This window comes from Petromyzon marinus, unplaced genomic scaffold, assembly GCF_048934315.1.
Source record: "Petromyzon marinus isolate PM22_M1 ecotype Great Lakes invasive population unplaced genomic scaffold, UKy_Petmar_22M1.pri1.0 PM_G_Scaffold_11, whole genome shotgun sequence".
NCBI lineage: Eukaryota > Metazoa > Chordata > Hyperoartia > Petromyzontiformes > Petromyzontidae > Petromyzon > Petromyzon marinus.
Genome location: NW_027422662.1, coordinates 5,209,625 through 5,235,402, shown reverse-complemented (window position 1 = coordinate 5,235,402; position 25,778 = coordinate 5,209,625). Strand labels below are relative to the sequence as shown.

Here is a 25,778-nt window from a genome sequence, read left to right as displayed (position 1 = left end):
ATCGCACGTGTCCAAAACCAACGGCGCCACGTTCAAGTTGAAACCGGTTCCTTGCGAAGCCTCGGGAGGTACCGGTGGGGCGAGTGGGAGGACGTGTCTCACGGTGGGCCCCCTCCCACCCCAAACTCCCCCTTCTCTCTCCTCGCCGTCCGCTCGATCTCCACCGCGGTTCTAGTTTCTGTACCGTGCCGCAACATCGGACCACAGCCTCTGCATGTCCTCCAGGCCCCTGGTCCAGAGCTCGCGTAGCTTCACCCAGCCGGTGCGCGCCGTTATCAGCAGGTAGTCGGCGTTCTGCGGGTATCGCAGGATCGTGTAGCGGGCCATGACCAGCGACTGGCAGAACCTGCGGGGAAAAGTAGACCATGTTGTTGTTGTCGCCGTTGCTGTCATGACGGTTAATATCGTTTGTTATTCAAGAGGGTTTTTGCTGCCGACTTGTTGATCGGCTGGGATTTTAGCGTCCAGGAATCGCAGCCATAGTTGGATCAAGTCTCGTGGTCAGCAGCAGAAGTGCCAGCAGAAGGAAAGTCGCCGTCTTCATCTTCCTCGTCTCCAGCAGCAGCAGCAGCAGCAGCGTGATCAGCAACATGATCGTAAACAACATCGCTATGAGTGTCTTTTCTATAATCATCATCACCGTCATCAGCAGCATCCGTAGAAGTGCTGTTAGCAACATCATGGTAATCAGCATTATTATGTCTTAACTGTTACTGATCCCCCCCATTCACCAATACACATTAACCAGCATGGTGAAGTATGGTCAACCACCGCGACGATCGACATGGCATTGGCAAGACCTTCATCATTGGTCTGATGAAGAGCTTTAAATAAATAATAAAGCACTTTTTTTGCCGCACAATCATCGAGTTTATCGGATTCTCGCCAGACCTGGATTAATTCTCGTTACGTAACCGCCACAGGTTTTTGAAGCCAACGTTTCCCGATGCGGCCAACGGCGATCCGGGCAGACCCGACCCGACCTGCCCCGGCCCCCGTCCCCACCTCCGCTCTCACCTGCACGCCACCAGGAAGTAAACGGCCCTCCTCTCGTCCTCGGTGAGGGCCTGCACGCTCTCGTAGCCGGCCAGGACGTGACCCCCGGCCTCCATCGCCTCTCCGCTCTCCACCATCATGTACATGATGGCCATGGCCAGGTCGTACACGTGGTAGCCGAACATCATCGAGTTGAGGTCCACAATGCCGGAGACGCGGTGCCGCGGCGCTCCCTCCGCCGACTTGGGCCCCTGCTGCTGCTGCTGCTGCTGCTCGCTTCCCGCGGCCACCTCCTGCACCAGGATGTTGTCGTCATTGAAGTCACCGTGGATTATGCCTGCGGCGAGGGGGAAACGTCGAATTTGATTTCGTCCGTTGTCTTTTATTGTTGACCGTCCTCCCCTCGTCGCCGTCGTCATCGTTCGTGCCCGTGCCGTTTTTATTCCGGCCGCACGATTGGTGTTGCGGAAGCCGCGTGTGCGAGTCTAAGAACGGCCCCCGCAGAGTCTCAGTGAATCACCGACTTCTCCTGCCTTCAAAGGCACAGAATTACAATAACCCACCAGCGTCGTACAACCCTGTACAGGGGCGAGATATGGAGCGGTGTGTAGTGGTATGCACACCGCATCACGAGCCCTTGATTCCCGGCCATGGAGAACATCACTGATATCTGAACCAGTCCTGGGATCCTACCTACCTCCTCACCGACCAGCATGGTGAAGGAGGCAAAACAACCCCCATGACCCTACACAGCCTGGGAATGCCTTCGTCCAGATAGTGCATTGACAAAGGGCTGTACATTATTATTATTATGAGTATATGTGTAACAAAAACTGTTGAACACAATTTAGCATCCATTGAAAAATGATTTGATAGAAATTACAATTATGATTTATATACAGTAGCGTCTGAATGTAATAACCCTGTCATTTGATTTCACCTGTGATCAGTGTCTGTGCGAGTGTCCCCCATTACATGCATGCCTTGTAATGCATCTGTGTATGCTGGGTAAAAGTAATCACGTGAAGCACATTGCAAAGAAAATGCTTGCCACAAATGAATCACAATACCTTGCTGATCTCGTCAAGCAGCATAAACCATCACGCGAATTCGGGTGATCCTCGCAGCGGCTTTTGGCTAACCATCGAACAAAGAAAGACGGTCACCGCATCGCGCGCTTTCAGATGCACTTCTGCGGCCGTCTGAAAAGCACCTCCGATTAGCACGGTTGGCTACGTACGGTGCGAAAGAAGTTCAACGTACACACGTACGTGGCACCCGTCGTGGCTTCAAGGCCTCGTCGGTGGCCTGAAGCGCCCCTCGCCCCCTGAGGCATGGAGCTACGTCCCGGGTGAAGCTGCGAGGCGAGCGTACATCTGGTAAACTTGTGCAGGTTGGGTTGGATCTCCTCGCGGAACTTGGCGATGACCTCCCTGACCAGACCCTGGTTGGGGTCGCCGTCCAGAGTGAAGAGGTAGGACTCGAGCAGGTGGGTGTTTGACAGGTTCCAGATGAAATCGTCTCGTTGCAGGGAGTGCAGGAACGGGTGCTCAAACTATGCAGATGTTTAAAAACGAAGGTGGTAAGATGACAAAAAATGCAATACGAGATTAACATCGCATTGGCCAGTTGAGTACACATGTAAGTTAAAGGCAGCAAAACGTCAAGCTTAGCAAAGGATAGTCTTCGTTTCAGAAAAGATGTTCTCCTTGACTTATTATTTTCTCTTTGGTTTTTTTCGGTAAAGTCACGTAGGTAAAACTATAAAATAAAAGAATAAATGAAAAAACAACTACATTTTTTTCATTCTATCATTTTATAGTTTTACCTACGTGACTTTACCGAAAAAGCCAAAGAGTATGAATCCTTGCAGTCACGAAAGCTAAAAATCTAGACTTATTATGCAGCTGAGGGTGGGGCTGCCCAAGTCCTGCGTGCGGCTGGCAAATGTTTGATTGGTATTTGTGAATAACAGGACACTTGAATGGATCTGAGAAGTAGTTTTGTGAGATCACCTTCTGTGGGCCATTCTCTAACCAGAGGTGATGCACAGAATGAGATGTTTTTTTCCATCTCATGACATGGCACCAATTAGCACAACTCATACAGCCCTTATCAAGGCACTGCCGTATTCAGTGTTGGTCATGTAGGGTGTTTGACCATACTTCGCCAAACTGGTCAGTGTAGGTTGGTGAAGGATAGAGGACAAGGGGGGGGGTGGGGGGGGCAGGACTGGTTCAGATATCACTTGCCACGAATGTTAGCCGTGGCCGGAAATAAAACTCAGGTGGCCGGGTTCGTAGCGCAGTGTGCGCACAACTGCGCCACCGCTCCACCCCGACGCTTGGAATAAAATTTGTAATCAGTCATTGGTTATGATTAGTAATGAGTTGTAGATTAGTAATTCTTTAAATCAAAATGTAACGTGTATTATTTAATAATACGCTTCCAGGCCGCACTAAGCCTGTAGCTGTCAGAGCGATTAAAGTTATTCTTGTTCCTCTCAATTTCAATGGATTATGTATGAGCATCTTGATAAGAGAGGATTTCTGAGCTGGATGATGATGTGATTCTGCATTCAGATAGGCATCAGTGTGCATTTGATTTCTGTAAACGCTGTGTTATTTTATACATCGGGCTAAAACAGTGTCAGATGGTGAGAGTCTAGTGAGAGAGATTAAACACGTTAAAGACGCACTACGACAGAATGGCTACAATAATGCTCAAATTAACAGAGCACTGAATGCCAAATCACGATCGCAAAGCAATACTGCTGAAAGCGACCAGATTGTTAAAACAATAAAAATTCCATATATCTCAGGAGTAACTGACAAATTAGCCCGTGTTTTGCAAAAGCACAACATTACAGTAAGATTTGGTACAGTACACAAAATTCCAAAACTAGTATCTTGCACTAAAGATGCATTACCTAAATTATCAACTGAAGGTGTATATCGGATTAATTGTTTATGTGGCAGCTGCTACATTGGACAGATGGGACGTAACATCAGCGTAAGACTAAAAGAACATCAGAGAAATATTAAATTATCTCAAACACAACTGTCGGCAGTGGCAGAACATGCTTGTCAACAAGGACACTCAATTGATTTTGACAATGTTGCAGTGGTGTGTAAAACTAATTATTACTGGCAAAGACTAATTAGAGAATCCATTGAAATTGAGAGGAACAAGAATAACTTTAATCGCTCTGACAGCTACAGGCTTAGTGCGGCCTGGAAGCGTATTATTAAATAATACACATTACATTTTGATTTAAAGAATTACTAATCTACAACTCATTACTAATCATAACCAATGACTGATTACTAATCGATTATATAATTACAATACCCCCCCTCCGCCTCTAATCACTGAACCTGATATGAGTTAAGTGATGACGTCACCCTGCTGCTCTATATAAAACCGGGAGCAAGCGAGGGCTTTACCATTCTGGCGAATTGCCCGATGATGCTGGATGTATTTACCAGTGAAACGTCGTACTCAAACTGTAAATGTGGATTCACTCTTCAACACACCGGTGGGCTAAAGTAGTGAATTATTTGTCTTTTTGTCAACGTGACACTTTTTTTTGCTGATTGGCCGTGTCGGGTGGTGGAGGGTTACGACACATTTATAAATAAACGCGATCTAACCCAAAAACCTTTATTATGAATAATATTGGTCGCGAAAGCCTACATGTTAAACTGCCTAACTTCTATGGGGAGGATACTTTTCTTAAAACCAGAAAATTGGAGAAGCTCCGCATTAAGCGGATGAAATTGATATCTTCACTGGCGTTCCTCAAAAGGTGCAGAGATTCAAAGGTAATACCAAACGCAGTTAAAATAACACATCACATAAAGTCTTCTAAAGCTAACCAAATACTACACAGAGCTAGCGAATTATTATTAATAGAGAGAATACAGCACAATAGGAGTGAACTATCTTACATTTCGGAATCGCTAAAGCAGTTACACTTAGATATAAGCAATAGTGTATCTATGCATTATTGGAATATAATCGATAACATAACACAACAATCGGCTCATAATGTGTTTAAACTAACAAAAACTAACCAAATTAATACATTTTCTAGACTACATAATAAACAAATCCCTACTGAAAACCAAAAATTTAAAAACAAAACCGTACTGAACTTGACTAACACTGTATTAACCGGTGACATGGTCTCTATCCTTTCTAAAGGCCTTAACTTTGCCGTTACCCCACGCACAATTCCAGTGGATGAGATCATTGCTGAGGTAGAATCAGCAGTTAGACTCCTTCCACATAATGAGGCAGAGATGACTAGACATGAGGTTGCTAAAATAATTGAGAATAGCAAAATTCCAAAAGTAAATATTAGCTCTAACGAGGCAAAAGCCTTAAGAGAGCTGCGTGTAAACAAGGATATCCAAATCCTAGCAGCTGATAAAGGCCACACTACTGTAGTGATGTCACGAGCCGATTATGATAATAAAATTAGAAATTTACTAGAGGAAAGCACCTACATTAAAATTAAACGAGATCCAACTAATACTTTAGAACGTAAGACCACTGCAATAATTGCAAATTCATTAATCCCTAAAAATGAGCAATACCAAATTAAGCCAAGGGCCTCAAAACCACCTAGACTCTATGGGCTACCAAAGATTCATAAAATCGGCATCCCATTACGACCCATAGTCAGTACAATTGGCTCTGCCACATATCAATTAGCAAAATATATAACCCAACAAATACAGCCCTACATCGGTAGGACATCTTCATTCATAAAAAAAAAATTCAGAACATCTTGTGAATGTGCTTAAAGATATTAAACTTACTCCTGATGATATTCTGGTAAGTTTTGATGTGATTTCTCTATTCACTAAGGTTCCAGTGGACGAATCGCTTAAATTACTTGATACACTAGTAAAGAATACCGGTTTACCAAAATATATTCCGAAACTTGCTGGCCATTGTTTAAATAACACTTACTTCTTATGGAGAGGGGATTTCTTTAAACAAAAGGAATGAACAGCAATGGGTTCTTCTTTATCCCCTGCTACAGCAAATTTGTACGTGGAAAACTTTGAAATAAGAGCACTTGCCTCGAGCACATTAAAACCATCCTTTTGGTTTAGATATGTGGATGACACTTTGGTTGTCTGGCCACATGGTAAAGATACACTGAATGATTTTCTAAATCATCTCAATGCACAAAACCCGGCCATCCAGTTCACCATGGAAATGGAGGTGAATAACACACTCCCATTCCTAGATATTTTGCTTGGACATGGCCTAAACGGTAAAATAACACACAGCGTTTACAGAAAGCAAACGCACACTGATACCTATCTGAATGCAGAATCACATCATCATCCAGCTCAGAAATCCTCTCTTATCAAGACGCTCATACATCGGGCTAAAACAGTGTCAGATGGTGAAAGTCTAGTGAGAGAGATCAAACACGTTAAAGACGCACTACGACAGAATGGCTACAATTTATGCTCAAATTAACAGAGCACTGAATGCCAAATCACGATTGCAAAGCAATACTGCTGAAAGCGACCAGATTGTTAAAACAATAAAAATTCCATATATTTCGGGAGTAACTGACAAATTAGCCCGTGTTTTGCAAAAGCAAAACATTACAGTAAGATTTGGTACAGTACACAAAATTAAAAAAACTAGTGTCTGGGACTAAAGACGCATTACCTAAATTATCAACAGAAGGTGTATATTGGATTAATTGTTTATGTGGCAGCTGCTACATTGGACAGACGGGACGTAACATCAGCGTAAGACTAAAAGAACATCAGAGAAATATTAAATTATCTCAAACACAACTGTCGGCAGTGGCAGAACATGCTTGTCAACAAGGACACTCAATTGATTTTGACAATGTTGCAGTGGTGTGTAAAACTAATTATTACTGGCAAAGACTAATTAGAGAATCCATTGAAATTGAGAGGAACAAGAATAACTTTAATCGCTCTGACAGCTACAGGCTTAGTGAGGCCTGGAAGCATATTATTAAATAATACACATTACATTTTGATTTAAAGAATTACTAATCTATAACTCATTAATAATCATAAACAATGACTGATTACTAATCGATTATATAATTACAATACCCCCCCTCCGCCTCTAATCACTGAACCTGATATGAGTTAAGTGATGACGTCACCCTGCTGCTCTATATAAAACCGGGAGCAAGCGAGGGCTTTACCATTCTGGCGAATTGCCCGATGATGCTGGATGTAATTACCAGTGAAACGTCGTACTCAAACTGTAAATGTGGATTCACTCTTCAACACACCGGTGGGCTAAAGTAGTGAATTATTTGTCTTTTTGTCAACGTGACACTTTTTTTGCTGATTGGCCGTGTCGGGTGGTGGAGGGTTACGACACATTTATAAATAAACGCGATCTAACCCAAAAACCTTTATTATGAATAATATTGGTCGCGAAAGCCTACATGTTAAACCAAAAATACGCTGCTTGAAAACCAGCCATTCGATCACTTGGAAGGACTCTCACGTTGCTAATTATGAACAGCTGCGTACGTTCCGAGCGAGTGGGCTCGTTACGTCACATTACACTTGCTTACCGAGAGAAAAGGCTCGCCGAGACTCAAGAGTTTTTTTTTTAAGATTGTCGCAGTAAGGGGTTGGGGAAACTATCGCTCCGCATTTCCCAATGAAGTAATTTGCGAGTTATTTATTTTTTGGCTTTTTACTTTGGCGAATATTCTCATATTCTTGTTTCTTTCGGTAAAGTCATGTAGAAGGAAAACAATAAAATAATAAAAATATAAAACAATAGAATTTTCACGACGTTTCGACTGCAACACAAGCAATCATCATCAGGTGTGAAAACCACAGCAATATTTTTTTTTCAAATTTCCTTGTTGTGGTTTTCACACCTGATGACGATTGCTTGTGTTGCAGTCAAAACGTTGTGAGAATTTTATTGTTTTATATTTTTTATTATTTTATTGTTTCCCCCTCTACGTGGTGACTTTACCGAAAGCAACAAGAATATGAATCCCTGCAGTCTCACGTCACCTGTCAAGAGGCGCTCGTGCTCTCGTACCTGCTGCAGGGCTTGGTGGATGCTTGCTGCCAGCTTGCCCACCTGGTAGTACAGGCTGCCATCCGCCAGCACCCTGGACAGCGGCACGCCGGGCAGGTACGTGAGCAGCCGCACGTTGAACTCCTTCTCTCCTTCGCCGCAGTCTGAGAATTCACAGCAGGAGTCGCCACCGAGGTCAAGAGGTCACCACGGTTAGTGAAATCTCACCGTCGCTTCCTTTTGCTGGAACATAAAAAGCTGTTCGGAAGCTGATATCGGAACCTCCAAGGTCTGGCCAAAGTGTCAACTCACCACTTTGCGCCCTGTGTTCATTACCCACGTGCTATACTACACAGGGTCTCTTATGAATTGCTCAACTGATAGCCAAGGCTACTATTCTTTTTTTAGGAAATTAAGCGACAATTTGCTGCTCAGCATTAAATGGTTAATAACAATAATGAACGTGCCAAGTCCGATATATAACGCACGTAAAATTCGTGTAGTCTTTAAAACGCCAATCTCTCAAGCAACTTGAATCGAGTATTTCTGTTCCCCCCCCCCCCCCAAAATAGTAAATTGGAGTGATTTTTTCATCATGACTTTCTTTCACGGTACTATTAACGCAGAAATTAATAACACGAACGCATTCCGAAATTCGCATTCCTATATGGCCTTGTTGTCTAAACCGCTATAGCTAAATAAAGCATTTGAGAGGAATAATACCTCGCCACACCCATGCGTAAGGCATCCGCCAAAGTTGCAACGTGGCACGCAACCCTCGTGCCTTAGCGCACGCTGACCGGAACCGGGGGCAATTCACCCAGATTCGGGCCAGAATGGATACGTCAGCACACGAGTCTAGCTGAATTCCCTGGGTTCAGCTTGAGCAAATTACTTAGGAGCAGGGTGAATGGGGGCCCATCTGCATCAGGAGGCGACTTTTATCGCTCGTTCCATCACGTAAATATAAGGGTCAGCGGCTTTCCGTGATCTTCGCATTCCAAACACGGCGTTGGGCGGTGATGTCAGCTCACGCGATGAACCCCGAGCCTGGGTTTAAAGGAGCGCTGCTAGCCCAGGCATTATAATCAGAATATGTACTTTTACTGGAGGAATCCGATGAGCTATGAAGCACTTTGCTTTACAAATGTTTAGCAGCCCAGGGTTGTCCCAACTACAGCCCGTGGGCCAAGCCCGAACCACCAAAATTAATTCATTCTGGTCTACAGGACAACTATCCCGCCACGCCTTACAAGAACTAATTAAGTACATGTCTCAGTCAGCAATACTCACTTGAAATTACACACGACAACCGTCGCTCCCACGCCCGCCCCCCAACTGAAAAGTTTGACAAGACCCTCCCGATACTCAGTGAGGCTCTGCTGTGAAAACAAGTGTAACGATGATGATTACAATAATAATAATATTAATAGAAGTGATGCGATGCAGGAGGTCGGAGTGGGGGAGAGATAAGCTCTGTATCGACATGTTTGCATTTCTCTAAATCTCTCCTCTTGCGGATAGATCTTTCTCCTATCTCTTCCATATAAATATCATATTTCTGATTAAATCTCTCTCTATGAATGAGTTAAATGATGACATCACCCTGCTGCTCTATTTAAGACCAGGAGCAAGTGAGGGCTTCACCATTCTGGTGAATTGCCCGATGATGCTGGATGTAATTACCAGCGAAACATCGTACTCAAATATTGTAAATGTTGTGGATTCACTCTTCATCACACCGGTGGGCTAAAGTAGTGAACTATTTTGTCTGTTGTCAACGTGACTCATTTTTTACTGTTTGGCTGTGTCGGGTGGTGGAGGGTTATGACACATTTATAAATAACGCGATCTCACCCAAAAAACCTTTATCATGAATAAATCTCTCTCATATCTCTACAATATATCGCTTGTGACATCTCTCTCCCGTCTATGCTTGTTCATGTAATACATGGTTTTGGTTTGACGTGTTCCCCTTGTCAGCCAATCCGGAACTCGATGCAAAGAGTTTGACGTTTGCTTCTCTGTGCCATTAAAACGTCTCAGGGTCTCGTGGGAAGATAAGCAGAAACAAAAATTACGATTTAGGTTTTGTAAGTATGTTGAAATTCTTTCGCACCATACGTACGTAGCCAACCGTGCTCATCGGAGGTGTGGGGAGGTGGAACACACTGTGCAGTTGGCGAATGGCGGCGTCGGTGAACTGTAAAAACATTATATCTACCAACCTGCAGGTCAGTAGATGAGAAAACAGCAAGTGTGCTTCTGATCTCTCACCACAGATGTTATCGTCTCGTCCGTGTGGCTTTGCTGTGAGCAGTCATTCCAGTTTCATCCCACACACCAAACATTGTTTTTTTATATATATGAAGAATTTACAAAATATCACAATGTGGACCTTGGGCCAGTACCAACAAGCAGTGCGTTACATCCACCAACCTCACAAAAACTAAAAAGTATGATCCTTTTACATCACTTATCGTCAGTGGAGTGCGACCCAGTATCGTACCACCGCCTCATGCTCGGATATTGATCGTTGTCTTTGCAAGTATAAACCAATGCTGTATTCGTATGATTACTATCAGCCTATGACTAAATCACCTGGAATGTGCCCTATCGTAAGATCTGAAAGCTAAGCAGGTTGAGCCTGGATTAGGGCTTCTATGGGTGACAATCGTGCATTAAACAGGCATCACAGGCTGCTGCGTGGTGCTATGTTGTGGGGGCCAGAGTTCAGTTGGAGCAAAATCAATTGTACTGCACTGTACATCTATTAAACTTGATTTGTCGCTTTCGTGACTGCAGGAATTACTCTTTGGTTTTTTCGGTAAAGTCACGTAGAAATAAGAAAAAATAAAATTACATAATAGCATACGACGTTTCGATTGCAACGCAAGCAATCATCATCAGGCATAGAAGAGCTAAATTTAAGAGAGAGAGAGGAAACACAGAACCGCAGAGATATATACAGACACCTAAGTGGAGGGAGTTCACACACAGACACAAAGAGAGACACAACGTACGGAGCACAGAGAGATAGGGTCTCTGTGCCGAGGCCTTAGCATGTAGGGGGAGACAAAGAGAGATGGAGAAGCACATCAAATAGAACAAGATTTAGTATTATGTACATCTCTTCTCCAATGTCTCTGCTCCCGGGACCCCCGCAGGCGCAGCTCACCGATGCTCTCGAGCGACATGATCTTCCCGCTGACGTTGTCCACCACCTCCTGCATGGGGAAGCCCCTCTCCCGCAGGAACCTCATCATGGCCATCTGCACCTCGAGCATCTGCGGCCGCTGGCTGTCCCGCGTGTTGGTGACCTTGAGCACGAACTGGCGACCGGCGCGCGCCAGCACGCGGTAGTTCTGGTCGACGTAGCTCGCCAGCGGGCTCACCCCCGCCACGCTCACCCCGTAGAGGCGCTCCACCAGCTCCGCCGCGCGGGACTCGCTGAGGCACGGCTTCTGGTGCTCGTGGCCATCGTCCTGCGGCGCGGCTTGCATCGTCTTCAACGGACAAAACGAGGGCAATCAAAAAGCTTTTTGGGGTTTTGCGAGTGCACGTTGGCGTCCGCTCCATTCGTGCAGCGCGAGGCGCCTCCGATGAGCATGGTTGGCTACGTACGGTGCGAAACAAGCTCAGCATACACACGAGGCTACACCCTGGAGGCGCTACGCTTCACGGACAGCCCACAGTAGTTTTCGCATTTACAAAGTTGTGCAGACACACGTGGCATACTACTTATTTAAATTACATCTCCGAGATCTTGAGCATCCGACTGTGAAGCAGACAGTGCGCAATATTTACAGTTCATACACCCACAGTATTAACCGGGGTGGTCGTGGGGCTCGTACCACAAACATCTGCAACGCGCTACCGCTCGGCCATGAAGTCAATCGATCGATCAGCGATCAATAAACAAGTCTCTTTGCTCGCATCACATTTAATAGCAACACATTTCACCGAACAGAAAAGCACCACTTAAACATGTCAGATATAAGATTCGTAATAACAGAGAATTCTCCTTGTGTATTTCAGTGGAAATACAGCCAGTGCCTGATAAAGTAGCATTACTGTAACTGGAATTATAACAAGAACCGTGGGTTTATGCAGCATTGGGGAGCTGCAGCTATGGCCCACCGAGTAAACACCTTGTCCCGTAAGCACGAAATCACGTGTTCAAATTCCACTGGATGTGTAATTGTGTGAATAATAATCAGGGCTTAATCTGTCACTGAATATTTTCCGGGTCGCTGGTGCGGAGTGGAGTGGGCAGCACAGCCCCGGTAGCCACGGCGATAGCGAAAGGTACACACGGGACGTGGTGTGCCGGGTGTCAGCATATTTTTCAGAGTCGCTGACACAGGGCAGCCCTGGCCGAAATTATCTCCATATATATGTAAAAGGCAAAGTTGTGATTATGTGTGTCTGTTCAAAATGTTTAGCGTACTTCCCGACATGCAACAAGCTTGAAATTTGCCATGTGGGTACTTTCCAGACTGTACACCACACAAAAATTATTAAAATACACTTTTGTGTTTTTTCGGGGGGGAGGAGGGGGGAGGAGCTCAATAATGCATTATTTTTTTGCACGGCAAGTGAGCTGTGACGTCAAATCTGTCACGTGACCCACGCATGTGGAAGCGTAACGCATTGTAGTGTAGTGGTTAGCGCACTGCGCTACGAACCCGGCAACCCGAGTTCAATTCCCGCTCACGGCCACCACCGGTGACGATTATTTCAACCGCTCCTGGGCCTCCCCTAGATCGACTCAGCCTCAAACGAGTAACTGGTGTGGTGTGAACATCGCCACTGGGGACACAAAGGCGGCCGGGCGTGGTGCTGTCACCCACCCCTTCGTCTGTATAGATAAAAGGGAAATTTGTGAATATGTGTGTCTGTTCGAAATGTTTAGCATACTTCCCGACATGCAACAAACTTGAAATTTGCCATGTGGGTAGCTTCCAGAGTGTAAACAATGCAAAAAGTATAAAATATACTCTTTGGTTCTATTGGGTAAAGTCACGTAGGTGAAAATAAAATAACAAAAAATCACGACGTTTCGGCCACAACACAAGCGGCCTTCATCAGGTGAAGGGACGAGACTGTCTGGAGGACAGCGCTGGAGTGAGAGAAGCCACGCTTAGATCACGACCTTTAAGCTGTGTGAGAAGAAAAACACAAAGCGCCTTGACAAAGGAATTATCATATAATTTAGCATTGAAATGGCTCATTTAAATAGCTAAGTTAAAGCATACACATCCGCAGAGGTACCCCTTGACAAAGGAATTAGCATAGAATTTAGCATTGAAATGGCTCATTGAAATAGCTAAGTTAAAGTGTACACATCCGCAGAGGCACCCCTTGACAAAGGAATTAGCATAGAATTTAGCATTGAAATGGCTCATTGAAATAGCTAAGTTAAAGTATACACATCCGCAGAGGTACCCCTTGACAAAGGAATTAGCATAGAATTTAGCATTGAAATAGCTGAGTGGTTAGCTTGTAACTCGTCACAGAAATAGCTATGTTAAAGTCAGAGCATATTTCACGTAAACAAAACGTGCCAATTAGTTACTGCTTCAGCACACTGGTGTATTGGATAGTAAACCCAGAACATTTACCATTAGAGAATGACGTTTCACTGATTATTACAACCAGCTTCATCAGGCGATTTGCCATAACTGTGAAGAAGTATTCCTGTTTCCGTCTTTGAAGTCAACTCAGCCTTAAATGAGTACTTGGTGCAGGGTGTGAACATCGCCACTTGGGAGACAAATGCGGCCGGGCGTGGTGTTTGGCCACCCACCCCATCGTGTGCTGGGCCGGCCTTCATAGGTGTTGGCTCCCAGCGATTGCCCCGAGTCTGTTAAGGCTATACGGGGGTCTTTGTCTTTGTGTGTATGAGATGCATGCGAGTGTGTGTGTGTGTGTATGAGATGCATGTGTGTATGTGATGTGTGTATGTGTATGAGATGTGTGTGTGTATGAGATGTGTGTGTGTGTATGAGATGTGTGTGTGTATGAGATGTGTGTGTGTATGAGATGTGTGTGTGTGTATGAGATGTGTGTGTGTATGAGATGTGTGTGTGTATGAGATGCATGTGTGTATGAGATGTGTGTGTATGAGATGCATGCGAGTGTGTGTGTATGAGATGTGTGTGTGTATGAGATGTGTGTGTGTATGAGATGTGTGTGTGTATGAGATGCGTGTGTGTGTGTGTGTGTATGAGATGGGTGTGTATGAGATGTGTGTGTATGAGATGTGTGTGTGTATGAGATGTGCATGTATGAGATGTGTGTGTGTATGAGATGTGTGTGTGTATGAGATGCGTGTGTGTATGAGATGCGTGTGTGTATGAGATGTGTGTGTGTATGAGATGTGTGTGTGTGTATGAGATGTGTGTGTGTGTATGAGATGTGTGTGTGTATGAGATGTGTGTGTGTATGAGATGTGTGTGTGTGTATGAGATGTGTGTGTGTGTATGAGATAGTGTAGCGGTTAGCGCGCTGCGCTATGAACCTGGCGACCCGGGTTCGATTCCCGCTCACGGCCAACACCAGTGACGATTATGTGAACCGGTCCCGGGCCTCCCCTAGGTCGACTCAGCCTCAAATGAGTACCTGGTGCGGTGTGTAAACATCGCCACTAGGGAGACAAAGGCGGTCGGGCGTGGTGCTGGCCACCCACCCCCTCGTGTACCGTTCTGGCCTTCATAGGTGCTCGCTAACAGCACTTGCCCCTACAGTCTGTTACAGGCTATATGGGGGATCTTTGTCTTTGTGTGTGTGTATGAGATGCGTGTGTGTGTGCATGAGATGCACTGCTGTATAATAATGTACTACTCACTACTGAGTACACACTGTGTTCACAGCTACCACCCCAACGCAAGCATAAACTCAACTCAGTCATTAAAAATGTTAAGTTATGTTTAGCAAACAATAGTCATTGCAACGTTATACTTGAATCTAATAACAAGTTTAAGGCACTGCTGTATAATAATGTACTTGTCACTACTAACCACAGTACCCACTGTGTTCACAGCTACCACCCCAACGCACACACACTCACACAGTGCGCTAACCACTGCACCACCGCTCCCCACACACACAGTGTGCTAACCACTGCACCACCGCTCCCCACACACACACAGTGCGCTAACCACTGCACCACCGCTCCCCACGTCCACCACAACCTGGCACCCGATGATGTATCGATCGGCTCGGCTTTCCGTGGCTGCTGCGCCAAGTCACCTGCAGGGAAAATCGATTTAAATTTCGATTACCTATACTCGCGCCGATTCCTAATGGGATAACATTAGGAATCGATTATAATAGAGTTACGGATGTATGAGTCGATTTCAATTGGGATAACATGGGAACCGATTTATTTGTGGCTTAGGCTAATAAAATCGATTTGCATTGGGATAACATGGGAATCAACAGTGGTCTAAAATGAACCTTCATTAATCGATTCCTACTGTGTAGACGTGGGAATCGACCACGTTAGACGATCACGTGTGTGGGCGTGGTCTCTCAACGTCAATCAACCATGTAGGGCGTTGACTGGTGGAGAGTTTGGGATCTGATTGATTGATTGCTTCTGTGGACAAGTGTCTTTTATACAGGTAACGAGCTGAGATTAGGAGCACTCCCTCTAAGAGTGTGCTCCTAATCTCAGCTCGTTACCTGTATAAAAGACACCTGGGAGCCAGAAATCTTTCTCATTGAGAGGGGGTCAAATACTTATTTCCCTCATTAAAATGCAAATCAATTTATAGCATTTTTGACATGCATTTTTCTGGATTTTGTTGTTGTTATTCTATCTCTCACTGTTCAAATAAACCTACCATTAAAATTATATTTCTTAAAATTATATTTCTTTGTCAGTGGGCAAACGTACAAAATCAGCAGGGGATCAAATACTTTTTTTCCCTCACTGTAAACCCCAATGATCCGATCGAAATGAGGGATTTTGATCGGATCATTGGGGGGCCACGTGCCACCACCACCCCCCCCCCCCAAACAGTCATGAGCAGCACCTCCCCACACGCCCTGCCACCGAGAAAAATGTTTCACGTACGAGAGTGAAACTGATATTTTCATTCTCAGCTGGAATTTAGCCAAATGCAATATGCTTGAGAAACCTGGTTTAAAATCACAAGCAAGTTGACTGAATTTCAAACCCATGGTCTCAGCGGTACAGCTCGGTGCTCTTGGCAGGCTGAGCCAACCGGTCACTTCATCGCAAGCAACCGGAAGCATCAAGGTTGTCAATGCCGTGCGCGTCGTCCTAATGGGGAGCGGCAGTGTGGTGGCTTGCAACGCTGTGTTGCGAACCCAGTGAACAAAGTTCGATTCCTCCCCACTCACGACCAATAACGGTGCCGAATATTTAAACCGCTTTCCATGGGTCGGCATGGCTTTAAATGAGTACCTGGTGCAGTGTGATCGTGGTGGTGGTTGTGATGGTGGTGATGATCATGGTTGTGATGATGGTGGTGGTGATGGTGTCTCTATGGGTCTCTGTGAGTCCCTGAGCCTCTATGGGTGTCTACGAGTCTCAGTCACTCTGGGTCTATATGGGTCTCTATGAGTCTCTACGGGTCTCTACGGGTCTCTGTGTGTCCCTGTGGGTCTCTGTGAGTCTCTGTGTGTTTGTTGGTCTCTGTATGTCTCTGTGTGTCTCTGTGGGTGTCTCTGTGGGTCTCTGTGTGTCTCTGTCGGTCTCTGTGAGTCTCTGTGGGTCTCTGTGTGTCTCTGTCGGTCTCTGTGTGTCCCTGTGGGTCTCTGTGGGTCTCTGGTGGCCGAGCCTGCTGTTGGCCACCCACTGCTCGTGTGCTGTGCCAGCCTTCATAGACGCTGCTACTCGCCAACAGCAATTGCCTCAACAGTCTGTTATTTCAAGTTTCATTTCAAGTTTTCATGTATTAGGTATAGCCCTGTGACATGGGAATCAATAGTGGTCACCCACCTAAGTTCATTATAAACGTGGGAGCGTTATACGCATTAGTTCGCTATCACGACATACAGTACCCTGGTGTCTACAAACTAAGTTGCCTCTGTGGTAGTAGTTACATTGGAGAAACCAAACGCCATGTCTCGGACCGCATTCGTGAACACAAAGCAGACCTTAAACACGGTAGGACCAACACCTCGGCCATGGCAGATCACTGTTATAATTCAGTAGGCTCACATGACATTGACTTCTCCAAGACAGAGGTTCTTTGCAATCCATCTGGCTACCATGAGATATTTGTTCATGAGGCTATCCACATATACAAACACAGAGACAATTTCAACCGAGAAGATGGACTCTGGCTTAGCAATCATTGGAAGGATTTGATACACCATTTCAGGTCTTAATTGATTGTTCACACTTACGGTGGCTTTCAGACAGCATAAATTAATTTTTCGTCTCCCCCCTCCTCTTTTCAGAACATAGATGGACTCTTGATTTAAAGCTTTCGTGACTGCACTAATTCATATTTGCTATGGTAATGTTAACATGTAACTCACGTCACACAACCATGTTTACAAAGACAAGCATTATTAATACACAAACACATTCAACTAATCCATATGAACTATATCTTCATACACTTAAATCCAGGTCTGATTTTCATCTACCTTGAAGTTAAAAGCTAAACTGAACTATTTTTATTTTACCAGGCAAGGCCCACTGAGCTACAGTGTGGGAAAAAAGTATTGGATGCCCTGCTGATTTTGTACGTTTGCCCACTAACAAATAAATGATCAGTCTATAATTTTAATGGTAGGTTTATTTCAACAGTGAGAGACAGAATAACAACAACAAAATCCAGAAAAACGCATGTCAAAAATTGTATAAATTGGTTGGCATTTTAATGAGGGAAATAAGTATTTGACTCCCTCTCAATCAGAAAGATTTCTGGCTCCCAGGTGTCGTTTATACAGGTAACGAGCTGAGATTAGGAGCACACTCTTAAAGGGAGTGCTCCTAATCTCAGCTTACCTGTATAACAGACACCTTTCCACAGAAGCAATCAATCAGATTCCAAACTCTCCACCATGGCCAAGACCAAAGAGCTCTCCAAGGATGTCAGGGACAAGATTGTAGACCTACACAAGGCTGGAATGGGCTACAAGACCATTGCCAAGCAGCTTGGTGAGAAGGTGACAACAGTTGGTGCGATTATTCGCAAATGGAAGAAACACAAAAGAACTGTCAATCTCCCTCGGTCTTGGGCCCCATGCAAGATCTCACCTCGTGGGGTTGCAATGATCATGAGAACGGTGAGGAATCAGCCCAGAACTACACGGGAGGATCTTGTCAATGATCTCAAGGCAGCTGGGACCATAGTCACCAAGAAAACAATTGGTAACACACTACGCCGTGAAGGACTGAAATCCTGCAGCACCCGCAAGGTCCCCCTGCAAAACAAAGTACATATAAATGCCTGTCTGAAGCTTGCCAATGAACATCTGAGTGATGCAGAGGACAACTGGGTGAAAGTGTTGTGGTCAGATGAGACCAAAATGGACCTCTTTGGCATCAACTCAACTCGCCGTGTTTGGAGGAGGAGGAATGCTGCCTATGACCCCAAGAACACCATCCTCACTGTCAAACATGGAGGTGTAAACATTATGCTTTGGGGGTGTTTTTCTGCTAAGGGGACGGGACAACTTCACCGCATCAAAGGGAAAATGGACGGGGCCATGTACCGTCAAATCTTGGGTGAGAACCTCCTTCCCTCAGCCAGGGCATTGAAAATGGGTCCTGTATGGGTATCCCAGCATGACAATAACCCAAAACACACGGCCAAGGCAACAAAGGAGTGGCTCAAGAAAAAGCACATTAAGGTCCTGGAGTGGCCTAGCCAGTCTCCAGACCTTAATCCCATAGAAAATATGTGGAGGGAGCTGAAGGTTCGAGTTGCCAAACATCAGCCTCGAAACCTTAATGACTTGGAGAAGATCTGCAAAGAGGAGTGGGACAAAATCCCTCCTGAGATGTGTGCAAACCAGGTGGCCAACTACAAGAAACGTCTGACCTCTGTGATTGCCAACAAGGGTTTTGCCACCAAGTACTAGGTCATGTTTTGCAGAGGGGTCAAATACTTATTTCCCTCATTAAAATGCAAATCAATTTATAACATTTTTGACATGCGTTTTTCTGAATTTTGTTGTTTTTCTGTCTCTCACTGTTCAAATAAACCTACCATTAAAATGATAGACTGATAATTTCTTTGTCAGTGGGCAAACGTACAAAATCAGCAGGGAATCAAATACTTTTTTCCCTCACTGTACATAGCTCTTTTTCAGAAGTGCCCCGGCCACAAACGATAGCTTAACGAGATGGCTTATTGTGTGGAAATGTATAGCAGCCAAATACTCTGGATTTTTATAAATATGGAGGGAAAAACCGGAAGATCTGGATAAAAATACATGCAACCACAAGGAGAACATGCAGATTCCAAATATACAGGCCTCAGGGTTGAGATCGAACCCATGACCTATATACCAGGCGAGGTAGTTGACTGCCACCGTGGCGCAGGGCTTTAGAATACATTGCTGTCTTTACACTTTGAAAATAGAATTAAGGTTTTTTTTCCCATTACATGAAATTACCACCGTTTATTGTAAGAACTGGTGAGTATTGTTTGAAATCTATTTTTTTACAGAGAGCCCGCGAGCATACCGCTTTTTCCAAGGAAAAGACTGGGGATTTAAAAAATTCATTCGAAGAGATTTTTTGCTTGATGAATCTAATAGCTTGCTTCCAGATAACAAACTGACACTCTTTGGTGAAGTAAGTATGACATGCTGCAGCTAATGTGTAATTTTCTATTTTAGTCATTACAATTGCACAGTTGGAGTCAATATTCTACTTAATTGAAGATTGTAATAATTACTTTCCCTGTTCCATACAAGGAAATTGTTAACATGAGTTTTACAAGCACGTTTTTCCTCCACTGGTGCTAGAGTTAACATAGCACAACAATTAAATAATCAAGCGTAATTTTTTTTAGGTTTTCTCCCTCTGGATAGTGTTTATATTTAAACCTTGACGTTTTTATAAACTAGAATGTCAGGTATTACATAAAGTGTTTTGTTTAAATGTCGCCACATGAATTCCTTTTCCTATTCTCGGACATCAGCCAGTTTGATGTAAATGTTTCTTGTCCTTAGGGGGGTCCTTTTAATCAGCCAGATTTATATTTTTTACCTTTAAAATACTTTACAAAATACAAGCATCTTGATAATGAAAGGAAGCACATCAAGAAGGGCTGTTCACTTCCTCTGTTGTTGTGCAGAACCCATAATTAGGGGCCTCACTACCTGTTTAAACTGTTTATACAGTGTAAAATAACTTGACAAAAATATAGAATGAAAATTGATTAATATGAAAAACATTTCACGGACCTCTATTTTGGCATTATTCACAACACTTGTTCTGATATAGGATGTCTGTGCAGATTTGCTTGCTTGATTGAACCAAAGCCTACATCTTCATGCAAAATGTGTAGTTAAGTGAGGATTTGTAAAAAAAAATCATCAAATGCCTTCTCAAAGCTGGTTGATGTCTATGCAGGTTAGTGTGGTGCAGGATTCCGTGAACATTTCTGGTCAATCCAGCATGAGTACATTGAAAGTGCCAGATTGCCGGCTGGCAGTTGACTTCGGGGAGATCTGGGACAATTCCCGCTTCACTGACTGCCTGCTTCGTGTTGGTGGCCAGGAGTTTAAAGCACACAAGGCCGTATTGGCAGGTCTGTGCCACAACAAGCAACACATGCGTCGTTTAGTGTACAATAGAACCATATAATTAATGATACTGTAATTAGTTTGGGGTAATCAACTACAGCCATTTCCTGTTTTACACTGAATTTTATTAACTAACACTGGCAAATGCTTACGTCAATTTGTAATGCTTTTTGTTAAAGGATACATCAGTAAATATGTGTAATGAATTCAACTGAGTCACAGACGCACTTCTTCAACCGACACACGGGGTACTACCCCGTAACACATGAACAACCTATGTTGGTGGACCACCAGGCTATCTACATTAATTACACAGGAATTAGCTACGACGGACCGGACCCTGGCCGGGGTCCGGGTCCACGTGTTGGTGACTCTTGTAGGACGTAGATTCTTCAGGATGAACAACAGCAGCCGGTCCCTCTCAGGGACCCGGCTTTTATCCTCTGTGGCGGGGGTGGCTCCGCCCTTGGCCACGACCACCTTCTGGAATCCTCTAGCGGGTTCCCGGCCCTGACACGTGACCACCCCTAGCCCCCACCTGGGGGCCCTGTGTACACTTTACCGGTCACGTGTCCTTCGTGGTCAAGTGCCATGGCCCTTGGTAACCCCATTCCCATGGCCAGCACTCTCACACCCTATCCTGTAGGGGTCGGCACCCCACGCAGAGCGTGGTGCCACTCAGCACTGTCAGACAGCGCTCACCATGCCCCTCTCGGGCCGGTACTGCACCCACATCCACGTGGTGCCTGCGATGTTAATACATCGCACGCCGTGCCTCTCTATAGCCGGCATTACACAGTGACATTCGCGATGTCACTACATATATAAATGTAATATTGTATTGTGTGAGATAAACATATTTAATTAGGCTGTTGCTAAAGTTTTTATTCCGTTTTTATTTACTTCACTATATCGTTGTTGTGCAGGAATTCATTTTTCACAATGCAGTTATGGTGTAGGTTTTGAGCCTCTAATTTGGACATTTATTTGCGTCCATGTTTGACAAATCTGTAATGGATATGCCATATGAAATAAAATATGGATCTGGATTTTACCTCTTTTGTATCTAGATTATTTGATCTCTAGATATGACATCTAAATGTGTCTGTACCACATTCCGGTGTTTTTCCAATTCACTGTACAGTAAAACCTTGAATTGCGAGTAACTTGGTCTGCAAGTGTTTTGCAAGACGAGCAAATTTTTTAAATAAATATTAATTTGATAAACGAGTGAGGTTTTGCAATACGAGTAGTACGTATACGCTTTGTCTGCCGAGCGTCACGTGATCACAACTGATATACAACTTTGATATACGAGTGCTTTGGATTACAAACACGTTTCCGGAACAAATTATTCTCGCAATCCAAGGTTTTACTGTATTTGTTAACAGTTGCTTTACCTTTTTCAGGTCGGTCACTTGTTTTTAAGGCTATGTTTGAACATGAAATGGAAGAGAGCAAAAAGGTATCTTTAAATGCAATCTTAATACAGCACATTAATACTGTGATCATACATTTCCAAGGTGCATTTGTCACAATGGATCGGTTGATAAGTATCTCTTGAGAGTGCTGTCAAATGTTGAACTATTACCCTAGTAACTCTTTTGGCGCATTGCACATTTATTATCAAAAAGTATTCATTACGAGGGAATGTTAGATTGTATTTTATAGCTATTTTTTATTCAACATTTCACAGAAGGCCATTGCATGTGTGTCAAGAATGGATTTATTACGCGCAATAAATAGTCATCGGCAAGTTGAATACAACTTGAATGGAGCCACTTTACATGTGTTGTGTAGATATAAAGGATGTTTATTTTATTTAATTTAATGCTATATTTTCGTCTCTCAATATATGCCGAAGTTAATTTGAATATATTGTGTTGCTACCTTGCAGAATCGAGTGGAGATTAATTATGTGGAGCCTGACGTGTTCAAGGAAATGATGAGTTTTGTCTATACGGGAAGGGCTCCAAACCTGGAGAAGATGGCTGATGAGCTGCTGGCCGCTGCTGACAAGGTTACACGCTTAAAATATTAACATGAGATCGCACCACCTTGTGATGTATCGGTATGCAGTTGTAGGTCGCAAGTGAAATTAAAACAGCATTTAGGTATTTTCTAAAGCCCGTGTCACAAATAATATGAATAGCAAATGTATATGATGTAGACGTTCACATTCGTGCTTTCAGGTTTTGGAATTGATGTCCTGGGAGATGATTGAATTTTCAACAAAAAATATAAATTGTCATGCAATTTCACAATTGAATTGAATGTCAAACTGGTATTAGTCCATGCTAGAGGCTAGTACGTGTGCATTGAAGTGCATTCACATGCAGCATTTTTATCCTAAGTGCAACCATTTGGCTGTGTGTTCTTGTTTTGAGGGTTTTTTGTTAATCACATTAACAATTGATACAATTAGTAATAAAATAAAGGGAAGTGGTTTAAAAGATTGTTTGATGTGGCATGGCTGTATAGAAATAAATTGGAACAAATATACTTTTATTAAGGAAACGGATATCCTGCTGTTCCTGAAGATCTGCCAGATAATCAGTTAAGAGTCATTACTCTCCCTTCTGGAACATCATATTCAATAGTTCCTAAAGCGATTGTAATGAAATAAGAATACAAATCGTATAAAGTCGCATGTTCAAGCTTTGTTCATTAAAGTTTAATATTCTGCTAGAGTTGAAATATGGTGGCTTGCAGTTGCATTGTTTATCAGCTTAACAACCAAACTCTTTAAGCTCTTGGAAAACAACATCTCACCTCCTTTGTAATTTGCATGACTTTGTAACCAATATAATAAAGTTTAGGACAAGGACCCCTAATTATAGTAGAGATCAATAAATACATGACTTAAAACATAAATATGCTGAAAGGTTGATGCCATGTTTTAAGAAAATTCTCAAACATTTGACTGCTGTATACTGCGTTTATAAAGTAGTTCATGGGGTGAGGGAATGTTATACAAGCGAAATAGGTAGAGAAAATAGTGTTCTTAATACTGAAATTGCACTTTGTTTTTACTTTTCTCAAGTATGCATTAGAGAGGTTGAAGGTGATGTGCGAGGAGGCACTATGCACAAACTTGTCGGTGGAAAATGTTGCAGAGACTTTGATCTTGGCCGATTTGCACAGTGCAGAGCAGTTGAAGGCCCGGGCCATTGACTTCATAATAAACAGGCAAGTCTAGTGAGAGTGTGACTGTCACTGAGCTGCGTAACATTGATGATGCTTACATGGCAATTTGCATTACAGTCCCTTTTAATGGAGACTAACCGTTTGCCCCAATCCTTACAGACACTGCTTATTAGGAGCTCGCTTAACCCTGACTTGTACTTCAGTCATGCGATGGACGTAATGGAGACGGCGGGCTGAAAGTCCATGGTTCTGTCTCGCCCTCACCTGGTTGCGGATGCTTTCCGTGCCTTGGCCACGGCCCAGTCTCCACAGCTGGGACCTCCATGCAAGCGTCTCAAACAGACTTAACGGTGGCAGGCAAAGAACATCTATGACCAGGAAAACTTGGGCTGCACGGTGCGGTTATTTACCTGTGGCCTCCATGCAAACAACCGTGAAGACTTTGCATCAGACTACCAACTTTCCTCTGCTTTGAAAATAATGTTAATTTAAGCAAATATGTTTACTTTCACAAAAAGGTGGCCAAATTAACTTTACCATGTAATATAGTGCTACATCTATACATCTACAACTCTATAAACAAGTACATATGTAGAAAAAATGGAAAACTACAACCTAATAAACACCACGACATATCCCAATTGAGAGAGTGTAAAATAAAACGTTCGATGTGATTGTCCCTAGGTGGTAGGACAATTTGGTTCAATTGTTTAGTTAAACAAAAACAGAATGGTCTAAAACCCTGCAATGTCTACCTTAACATGAAGGATGAGTATTCGTCCAGTGTCTGTGTACTCAAGGTTACAGATAGTGGTATAGGGAACAACCAGTTCTGAAAGATAAGAATGTGCCAAGCCATATAAGGCCTTAATTCAAGAGGTAAACTTTTCAGATTGATTTTTCATTGCACAGACAGCTTATGCATTGACTAGAACAGGAGTACTATGATTGCCGAGTTTGAAGACTGACAAAGATAATATTGCAGTCGTGTATCCTGCGTATAACAAAGCATGGATGGAGTGCTCGGTGTAAGAAAAGGCAAGGCACAGCATCAATTTGGCCATGTTACGCAGTTGATAACATTTCACTTTTTTGCTTGTATGGGCTTTCATGTATGACCCAAAGATTTTTGACTTACAACAAAAGTAAATCTTACTTGCATCAATTTAGTAGTTTGTTTTCACGGAAACAAGATGTGCTGTTTTCTAAGTTTTGTTTCGTATTATATTGTAATGATTTGTTTTTATTATGAATTTCATCTATTACCAACTCGTAGCATCATGTCAACCCAGAGTTTTACGTGATTGGAAGGACCATAATTTTTGCATCAGCGCTGTTTTACGTAACCTCTCACTTAAAATTAAATTGTACATAAAATTGCATAAGCTTTGAAGGATTACACACATAGATTTGGAAGCACAGATTTAAATAATATTCAAAGCTGCAGGATATAATATGAAAGTACAACAAATGAGCAGTGTCATGGATTTGAGTCGATTTGAAGAATATTACAATCTAATGCAATGTGTTGGGATATGAACAAATGCAAACGACGAGAATGTTGGAGGTTTTTTTACGTGTTAAACGTACAAAACAAGTTGGATAATACATGCAAAATTAAGGATAGCCAGTGTTGTAAGCAGTCTATTTATTTTGTTATTTGTTTAATATTTTAGTTTCGTCCTTATATATATTTGATGCTAAAGATGTATATGGTACATTGCACTCTACCTATTCAATTAAAAACTGATTAGGTGATTCGGGGAAGTTATTTGTTGTCATGGTGAGAGTTAAAGCATTGAAATCTGATTGGGGTTCTAATCTGC

At 43.4% G+C, this 25,778-nt stretch overlaps 1 protein-coding gene and 1 long non-coding RNA gene across 2 annotated transcripts; one reads left to right on the top strand and one right to left on the bottom strand.

Moving 5' to 3' along the window:
• Nucleotides 1–1,013: 1,013 nt before the first annotated feature.
• On the bottom strand, nt 1,014–15,328 carry LOC142908982 (hydroxylysine kinase-like). Its single transcript, XM_076059668.1, has 5 exons — nt 15,255–15,328; nt 11,237–11,564; nt 8,080–8,222; nt 2,371–2,551; nt 1,014–1,333 (listed from the first exon to the last, which is right to left on the bottom strand). The coding sequence occupies exons 2-5, from the start codon at nt 11,559–11,561 to the stop codon at nt 1,014–1,016; spliced, it is 969 nt and encodes a 322-aa protein (XP_075915783.1). The 5' UTR covers nt 11,562–11,564; nt 15,255–15,328.
• Nucleotides 15,329–22,699: 7,371 nt separating this feature from the next.
• Nucleotides 22,700–24,714, top strand: LOC142908952 (uncharacterized). The gene is made up of 3 exons (XR_012932045.1): nt 22,700–22,825; nt 23,849–23,994; nt 24,156–24,714. It is a non-coding gene; the product is annotated as an uncharacterized LOC142908952 (long non-coding RNA).
• The last annotated feature ends 1,064 nt before the right edge of the window (nt 24,715–25,778 follow it).

What these genes read in the sequence shown, in the direction of transcription:
- LOC142908982 (XM_076059668.1), bottom strand. Translation starts at nt 11,561, where the DNA reads ATGCAAGCCGCGCCGCAGGACGATGGCCACGAGCACCAGAAGCCGTGC. An exon ending in TCCACCAAGCCCTGCAGCAG is followed by an intron (nt 2,552 to 8,079) that starts GTACGAGAGCAC and finishes ACATCTGCATAG; the next exon opens with TTTGAGCACCCGTTCCTGCA. An exon ending in CCTGCACAAGTTTACCAGAT is followed by an intron (nt 1,334 to 2,370) that starts GTACGCTCGCCT and finishes CCCTCGCCGCAG; the next exon opens with GCATAATCCACGGTGACTTC.